The sequence below is a fragment of the Prenolepis imparis genome, unplaced genomic scaffold (assembly GCF_030444845.1).
Source record: "Prenolepis imparis isolate NDT839.2.m4 unplaced genomic scaffold, iyPreImpa1.0 SCAF_15, whole genome shotgun sequence".
Lineage (NCBI taxonomy): Eukaryota > Metazoa > Arthropoda > Insecta > Hymenoptera > Formicidae > Prenolepis > Prenolepis imparis.
Genome location: NW_028141173.1, coordinates 6,273,870 through 6,283,089, shown reverse-complemented (window position 1 = coordinate 6,283,089; position 9,220 = coordinate 6,273,870). Strand labels below are relative to the sequence as shown.

The window sequence follows — 9,220 nt, the reverse complement described above, 5'->3', positions numbered from 1 at the left end:
GGCTTAGTTTGCGAGAAACCCTTTATTTTCAATCACTTATCGAAAATTATTGGTTCCTCGACATTTTCACCGAGGAAAAATCGTCTCCAAAATGCCAGGAATCTACCCTTAAGCGTTGATCACTTAATTACAAGACACCCCGTATATCCCCTTCACCCCGCGCGGTAATAATAATTTTTCCACGAGTTTTACACCGCGAGTTACTTGCCATGCGTGCGACATAATAATCAGGGCCGTCGCGCCGTCAAGCGATATGTCATTTCCGTTCTTCCGTCTGTTACGACCGTCAGAGCGAGACAGCGGACGCTGATAATGTTGCTATTTATTCCTCACGCGCTCGCGGTTCGGCTTATAACCTCTTTCGGCCGTGCACGGAACAGCGGCCGGCCGGCCGGCCGGCAGAGAGAAGAGAGAGTAGTGCACTCGTAGGAGAGCGCGAAGCACGAGCGAGTATTATTGATCGGCCGGTCGACAGTGCGCCAGCGCAAGTCGACCGGACGAACGGATAGGCATTCACGAGCCGCCCTCTCGGAGCCTTAGTGCGTTTGGTTCGCGGGCGTTTAGCTGCTGTTATGCCCGTCCGAGCACCGAAGCGTTCTTAGATGCTGCCATTATGTCCGGTGGTACGTAAACGTTTTTATCGAAAGGAAAGGAAAAGAAAAATACAGGGCGTTGATTTTCCATGTAGAGTAGACGCGAAATCGTTTTCTCCTCCAATCGATATACGGGGGAGAGAAGCCGGCTCTCTCCTCGTTTCGTGACGTGAATTATGCAGGGGTGAGACGCGAGTATATATATTTCTCCGCACCGAAATCCAACCACGATACGTGACTTTATACCTTGTACGTTTTTACGAGTTTTCTAGCCGTATGCGAATTTGAATCGCGCCACGCTGTTGATCCTTTAAGCTTAATTAGTTGCTGAGTTTAATATTACTCCCAAGAGATTTAACGGAGGAGGGGGTGGGGATATATAATATCGATGTGTGGCGATATTAACGAGCCTTTGTTTCGCTCAGTAAGACAGGGATTATATCGGCTTCGCGACGCTGCCGGAGCAAGTGCACCGAAAATCGGTGAAGAGGGGCTTCGAGTTCACCCTGATGGTGTTGGGTGAGACCGGCCTCGGCAAGTCGACGCTCATAAACAGCCTCTTTCTCGGGGATCTCTACAAAGACCGGCGAATTCCGGATGCGGCAGGTGCGTGTAATTTCATTCTCGAAATTATTCTCTCGACGAGTATAAAAATCATCAGTCTCCTTTCGATTCTATATACATCCGACGACGATGTAACATTGGAATATATAATTACATCGTTGAAGTTGGAGGGCGTGCAAACGTTACGAACGGATGGTCGCCGCTCTGAATATTTTCCGCAATATTTTCCTCTCCACGAGAGTTATTGACACGCGAAAAATATTTCGTCAGCTTGCACCGTTGCTAAACCGCTCGTCCCAAACTCGAGAGGAGAAGTCGATAAATATTCATCGTATACATGTTTTCAGAGCGCGTGGCTAAGACCACTTCTATCGAGAAAAAGACAATGGATATAGAAGAGCGAGGCGTTCGCCTTCGTTTGACGATCGTAGACACGCCAGGTGAGAAAAAAAGTATCGCCATATATCTTTTTCTTTTTCGTGACTAGACTAGACAAATTACAATATTACGCCCACTATGTCTCTACACGTCGAAAATATGAATAAATTTTATAAATAAAAAAGAATATAAATGTATAAGTAAAAAATAGTTTTATAAAAAAAGAATGATAAATTTAGAGAATATAAAGGATGATTAATTTCTTTTTCCGTGACTAGATTAGATAAATTATTACGCATAGCATGTCTCCATATGTCAAAAATATATGAATGAATTTTATAAATAAGAAAGAATATAAATTTATAAGTCAAAATAGCTTTATAAAAAATAACACAATATTAATTTCTTTCTCCGTGACTTATTATATTTCTATCTCAACTATATCTCAAAAATAATGAATTTTATAAACAGAGAAAAGTATCGTCATATTATATCTTTTTCTTTTTCCATGACTAGACTAGACAAATTACAATATTACGCCCACTATGTCTCTACATGTCGAAAATATGAATAACTTTTATAAATAAAAAAGAATATAAAATAAGTAAAAAATAGTTTTATAAAAAAAGAATGATAAATTTAGAGAATATGAAGAATGATTAATTTCTTTTCTCGTGACTAGACTAGATAAATTATTACGCATAGCATGTCTCCATATGTCAATAATATATGAATGAATTTTATAAATAAGAAAGAATATAAATTTATAAGTCAAAATAGCTTTATAAAAAATAACACAATATTAATTTCTTTCTCCGTGACTTATTATATTTCTATCTCAACTATATCTCAAAAATAATGAATTTTATAAACAGAGAAAAGTATCGTCATATTATATCTTTTTCTTTTTCCATGACTAGACTAGACAAATTACAATATTACGCCCACTATGTCGAAAATATGAATAAATTTTATAAATAAAAAAGAATATAAAATAAGTAAAAAATAGTTTTATAAAAAAAGAATGATAAATTTAGAGAATATGAAGAATGATTAATTTATTTTCTCGTGACTAGACTAGATAAATTATTACGCATACCATGTCTCTATATATGTCAAAAATATGAATGAATTTTATAAATAAAAAAGAATATAAATTTATAAGTCAAAATAGCTTTATAAAAAAGAACACAATATTAATTTCTTTTCCCGTGACTAGACAAATTATTACGCGTACTATATTCCTATATGTAAAAAATAATGAATTTTATAAACAGAGGAAAGTATCGCCGTATTATATTTTTTAAATATATATATCGAAAATATGAATGAATTTTATAAATAAAAGAAATATAATTTTATAAGTAAAAAATAGTTTTATAAAAAAAATGACGAAGAAAAGGATATTAATTTTCTAGAATAAAATTGTATAAATATAGATCGATTCTATAAAAAATATACTGTTAATAATAATTGTAATATACTATTCAAGGATTCGGCGATGCGGTAAATTGCGAGGACACGTGGAAAGCATGCTCGGCTTACATCGACGAACAATTTCGCCAGTACTTTACAGACGAAAGTGGATTAAATAGGAAAAATATTCAAGATAACAGGGTACACTGTTGTCTGTACTTTATACCACCGTATGGCCACGGGTGAGTGATTAAAAAAATATTTCAGTTCGATAATTTTTAATTTATATTAACCGTTGAAGAATAATTTTCATCTCGCTGCGATTGCATCGAATTGCAATTTTAATATCGGGCTCGATTTTATTACTCTAATCCCGAGTCTATCTGTTTGCAGCCTCAGGCAAATTGATCTCGAGGTATTGAGGCGTTTACATCGAAAGGTTAACGTTGTTCCCGTGATAGCAAAGGCGGATACTTTAACCACTCACGAGGTGAAAAAGCTGAAAGAGCGCATTCTGGCAGATATCGAGGAACACGAGATTCAGGTAATTTAATATTTTGATTATGATTTTAAATAAAACGCACAAATTTTGTAATATCAAATATAAATCCCGAGGGGTGTCTCACACATCAAAAATTTGTACATGTATTGCGAATTACCGAGAATTCTAAGTAATTCTGTATAATTTTATATAAATAATGCGACTGAATGCGTGTGATTGTGTTAATTCTTTTTTAAAATTAATTTCAAATAAAATACAATATTTTAATATTAGTATTGTCTAATTTAATAAGAAAAATCTAATTAGAATGATTATAAAAAGAAATGTTAAGAAAAATAAATTTATGAGATATTATATTGTTAAATCATATAGTATCATATATATTAAATCATATAGCACCAATGTATTATGCAAAAAATGTAAAATTAATATTTTTTTAAAATCAATATGGCGAATATTTAGTTGGAACATCTAAATTAAAATATTACATTATAATTAAGATATAACAAAAAGTTACGCATTCCCAATTATAAATTTTAAAAAATGTCTTATTTTAAACTTCGTGATTAAAAAAATTCAAAAATTTTTAAAAATCAACAAACATTTTTAATAAAAATTTCTTTTATATAAACTTGAACACACACAAAATACAAATAAAATTAGATTAGATCTGAACCAATTAAATATCAAATATTGATGATTTCATAAATTAAAATATTTAATAAAATATATATTTAAAAAACGTTATAACAACATTATTTTTGCTTTTTAAGGCTCTTGGGTGCTCACCGCGGCCATATTGGAATCGTGACGTCAGAGGCGAGAAATAACACGTTGAGATTTCTTAGATGCCATTTCTAAATGAAAACATATTTGCATAAAATAACACTTAAGATCTCTTTAATACACTTGTAAAAAACGCCGAAAACTATTCTTTTCCCTCGACAGTCAATCAACAACCGTAAAATGATCGAGATATCAGACTTTGACATGCGGAATGACTGCGCATGTGCAAAGACCAGACGGACTTGGCCTCATAATATTACATTTTACAGCTGTTGATTGATTATAAAGGGAAAAGGATAGTTTTCGGCGTTTTTTAGAAGTGTATTAAAGAGATCTTAAGTGTTATTTTATGCAAATATGTTTTTATTTAGAAATGGCATCTAAAAATTTTTAGCGTGTGTTTTCTCGCCTCTGACGTCACGATTCCGACATGGTCGACAAGGTACCAGGAGCCTTAAGGCATTTTAATCTTATCTGGATTATTATTGTTTTATGCTTGTAAATCAATGCAAAGTAATGCGTAAAATGTACATGTATTACGACAGTGAGACAAATCCAATGTAAAGTGTCGGTACAATATAAATAACTTTTTGCTTTCGCGCACAGATATATCAATTCCCGGATTGCGACAGCGACGAGGACGAAGAATTCAAGCAACAGGATAAAGAGCTGAAGGCCTGCATACCGTTCGCGGTTGTCGGAAGTTCGACAGTACTGGAGGTTGCCGGAAGAAAAGTACGCGGTCGACAATATCCGTGGGGCGTAGTGGAAGGTGAACTTTTATATTCTACGTAAAAATTAAGTAAAAATTAATATTTTTTTCAATTTTACCCTCATTGCGAGGTATGTATATAATTTTGGAAGATAAATTTTTCAACGTCGCAGAGATATATTTATTTTTCGAAAATAAGTTTTGCGTTTCACGTTCACGATGAAAAACTTGCTCAATCGTCTCGAAGAATCCTCGGTCTAATTATCATTATAAAATAAAATCCTCGCTAATGAGCAGTGTTTGTGAAAGAATCGAAAATGCACTTCGGCGCCAGTAGAATCAAAAGAATCGTCCATTCGGAAGACACAGAGATTTTCATAATGCGCTCGATGTCTCTTGTTAGAGGAATGCCTAGCTTCTTGATCGAATTGTCAAGTAGGAACGAAGCCGGAATGAAAGCATCAGTTATAGGAATTAAAATGGTAATTGGTTAAAGAGCCTCTGAAGCTTAAACCTTTCGCCGAGTATATTCAATCAGCGGCAATTCAATTAGCGTATTCGAAAGCTGAAGGGGTTGAGAGAGTGCCTCTGGCTTTCGCGCTCCTATATACTTCCATCTTTAACGTCTCGATTCTGGTTGATGATATATAGTCGAGAACCCGAAGCACAGTGACTTCGTCAAACTAAGGACGATGCTAATATCGACGCATATGCAGGATCTAAAGGACGTAACGCAGGACGTTCACTACGAGAACTTTCGGGCCCAATGTATTTCCCAAATTTCGCAGCAAGCGATTCGGGAACGGAGGTATTTACGCATGTAAATAAATATTGCATTTTTCAGTAGATATATTACATACGGACGACGCTTATCGCGCCTTCGCAATGCGTGCGAGGATATCTCGAGAGTAACGCGATGAAAAATTATTATTTTTTACGATTAATCCGCGCATTTAAAGCTTTTTTACGAAAATTTCTTAAAATACAAAAGATTATATATTTTTAATGGAATATATTGCTGTAATATAAATACACGTTAGCTCTTTTCAAAGAGCTCCATGTACTTTCGAAACGTCCCGTACACTTTGCATGATTATTAAAAAGCATCCGCCATTAATATTTCGAACTATTAGTTACTCGATAGTTTACGATTATTCTGACGTATGGTAATTAAATCGGAAATTAGTTTTGCATTAATCCTTCTAACAAAAATTGAATAATGTTGTGAAATTGATATTTTAATATAGTAAAAGAGTGCACGATATTCTCTCCCTGTCACTCTTATGCTTTAATTGCATTGGCTAGTCTCTGTAGTCTTTCTTTCGGATAATCGAGGATAAATACACTTGTTGTCTTTTTCTTTTTATAGTAAATTGAAGAGAGATTCCGGACCGCATTTCGAGAACAGTATATCCGACACCGACAGACTTCTTTTACAGAAGGACGAAGAGGTATTATTATTTATATAATTAAAATATATAATTATTTATATAATTAATTATATAATTAAAAATGATTCTGAAATTTGTTATTTATACACAAGGAGAAATTTTCTCTTAGAATTTACCCTGAAAATCATGGTAATCGTGGGACAATATGGTATTATATGGAAAGAATTTTATGAGAATTTCTTTGATTAATATTTATCACAATAAAAATATCTACTACAACAAAATATAAAATATATTTGATTAATTTTACTATGTAGTTTAGTAAAATTAATCAAACATGTTTTATGTTTTATTGTGATAGATATTATTATTTTTATTGTGATAAATAATAATCAGAGAAATTCTCATAAAATTCTTTCCATGTCATATTGTTCCACGATTACCATGATTTTCAGAATAAATTCTAAGAGAAAATTCTCTCACAATCAGTGTATAATTAAAATATGTGTCCAATTTAATTTTCACGAAAAATATATATAAATATATATAAAAATATATTTAAAAATATATATAATATATAATATAATATAAATTATAAATATATATATAATATATAAATATATAATATATATAAAAGTATAAAATATATATAAAAATTAAAAATGTATATAAAAATATATATAAAAATTTTCTTCCGTATATCAACCGCGCTATATTAACTCACGATTCGCGATTCGCAGATACGAAGGATGCAAGATATTCTGGCGCAGATGCAAGAGAAGCTGAAAGCGACCGGTCAAGTCGGCGGTGGAGTCGGATTGAGAGGCCGAGTCGGCAGCCTCGGCAACGATTTGGATTCCGTGGACGTCGAAAAGAAACGGAACAGTATTATAGACGTTTGAAGAGAGTAGATTATTACTCTTCCTCGGGATATATTCAGAATATATATAAAGTTTATAGCCCTCCCGAGAGATCTGTACATATTTCGTTCAATTCTTGACAAGTTTTCCGATATATATGTTACGCGAAGCGTAATAAAAAAAATACTCAAGATTATAACTTTTCGAGATTATGTCAGTATAGTTACGGAGATTTACATTCGAAATTACGATTTCTAAATTTTTAATTTTAATTTTTAAATTATTAGATTTATCTTTATTCGACTAATTTATGATAAACTTAAATTTAAGCGAAATAAATTTTTATCTTCGCTTATAATATGATATTTATTATGTTAAGATAATTATGCGCACCTGTTCCCTTTCTTGATCTCGTATTATTTATATTATCTATCAATGCGGAAGAAAAGACAAAGTAGAGCTGCCAAAGATTGAATGCGAATGTTTGCTCGTCAGATATTCGATCAAGTCAAACAGTTGTACAGATCGACTACACTCTGATTACGTCGATATACGTAAAAAAAAAAAAAAGTCTAAATGTATTTTGTACTTAACGCACATAGGCAATTTATACAAATAGCAGATATGCGTAATCGTATCAAAATTTTATCGAAAGATCTATGTATATGTATACATCGAAGGCTCGTTGCGAGACAAATGTGTAATTGATCGCGCGAGTATCGAAATCGATGTAATAATCTTATTTAGTTTATCGTTTAGTGCTAGTATGTACCAACCAATTGTGGAAGGTATGATAAATTGGAATTTCTGAAGACGCACAATATGTTCCGATTATACATATAAGTAACACACAATGATGTAACAGAGAAATTAATTTTTTTCGAAGGAACAAAAGATAGTCACGTATAGTCACTTTAAGTCGATTTTAAGGCTCCTGGCTCACCGCGGCCATATTGGAATCGTGACGTCAGAGGCGAGAAAACACACGCTATTTTTTTTTAGATGCCATATTTCTAAATAAAAATATATTTGCATAAAATAACACTTAAGATCTCTTTAATACACTTCTAAAAAACGCCGAAAACTATTCTTTTCCCTTGACAGTCAATCAACAACCGTAAAATGATCGAGATATCAGACTTTGACATGCGGAATGACTGCGCATGTGCAAAGAAAGGACTGGGCCTCATAATATTACATTTTACAGCTGTTGATTGATTATAAAGGGAAAAGGATAGTTTTCGGCGTTTTTTAGAAGTGTATTAAAGAGATCTTAAGTGTTATTTTATGCAAATATATTTTTATTTAGAAATATGGCATCTAAAAAAAAATAGCGTGTGTTTTCTCTGACGTCACGATTCCGACATGGTCGGCAAGGTACCAGGAGCCTTAAGTCGATTAATTAATACGTTTCACGAACATTCTAAACTATAGATAAAAAGAATATGTAGACGTTTTTGTAATAATAATAATAAACGTGCCGTATATAAATGAATGCGGTGAAAACAATCTTAATTAATATTTACATCAAATTTTATCATTTTTATCCCACTCCATTACATTCTTCCTTTGATTGTCTAACGAAAAATGAGTTAAAGAAATATTTCATATCACGATAAATGCGTAATAAAATCAAAGCATAAATTTACAAATTTAAAAAATATTTAATACAGCACTAATATTAAATCTAATTTAGTTTTTAATTTAAATTTAATTAATTTAATTAAACTTATTTAACTTTATTTAATTTAATATCTAGTTATTTAATTGTTACTTAAAATAAATTGTATAATCAATTAAGAAAAAATTACGATAAGCTGGTAATAAAAAAATATAAGAATTGTCGTTTTAAATATATTTGCCTATTTAATATTTAATAGCGTTATATATTATATACGGCACTTGTGTCTAGCCATATTTTTTATTCATTATTTAAAAAATCCTTTTATAACATTTTTTAAAGCAAGAAAAAAAAAGAATATATATAAAATTATTTTCTCTGCACATTATTTTCTCTT

At 32.1% G+C, this 9,220-nt stretch overlaps 1 protein-coding gene across 3 annotated transcripts; it reads left to right on the top strand.

The window, feature by feature from the left end:
* On the top strand, window positions 1–8,717 carry Septin4 (septin 4). 3 transcript variants are annotated; one of them, XM_083055390.1, is made up of 9 exons: window positions 1–623; window positions 1,023–1,199; window positions 1,505–1,597; window positions 3,028–3,193; window positions 3,345–3,495; window positions 4,846–5,011; window positions 5,603–5,771; window positions 6,321–6,402; window positions 7,083–8,717. In XM_083055390.1, exons 1-9 carry the CDS (start codon window positions 614–616, stop codon window positions 7,242–7,244), a joined length of 1,176 nt encoding a protein of 391 aa, XP_082911516.1. In that variant the 5' UTR covers window positions 1–613; the 3' UTR covers window positions 7,245–8,717. The 3 variants fall into 3 exon arrangements, with proteins under 3 accessions (XP_082911516.1, XP_082911520.1, XP_082911517.1); XM_083055394.1 differs by having other exon boundaries at window positions 3–623; window positions 1,019–1,199; XM_083055391.1 differs by having other exon boundaries at window positions 10–623; window positions 5,603–5,759.
* Window positions 8,718–9,220: the final 503 nt, after the last annotated feature.

What these genes read in the sequence shown, in the direction of transcription:
- Septin4 (XM_083055390.1), top strand. An exon ending in ATACCACCGTATGGCCACGG is followed by an intron (nt 3,194 to 3,344) that starts GTGAGTGATTAA and finishes ATCTGTTTGCAG; the next exon opens with CCTCAGGCAAATTGATCTCG. An exon ending in TCGAGGAACACGAGATTCAG is followed by an intron (nt 3,496 to 4,845) that starts GTAATTTAATAT and finishes TTTCGCGCACAG; the next exon opens with ATATATCAATTCCCGGATTG.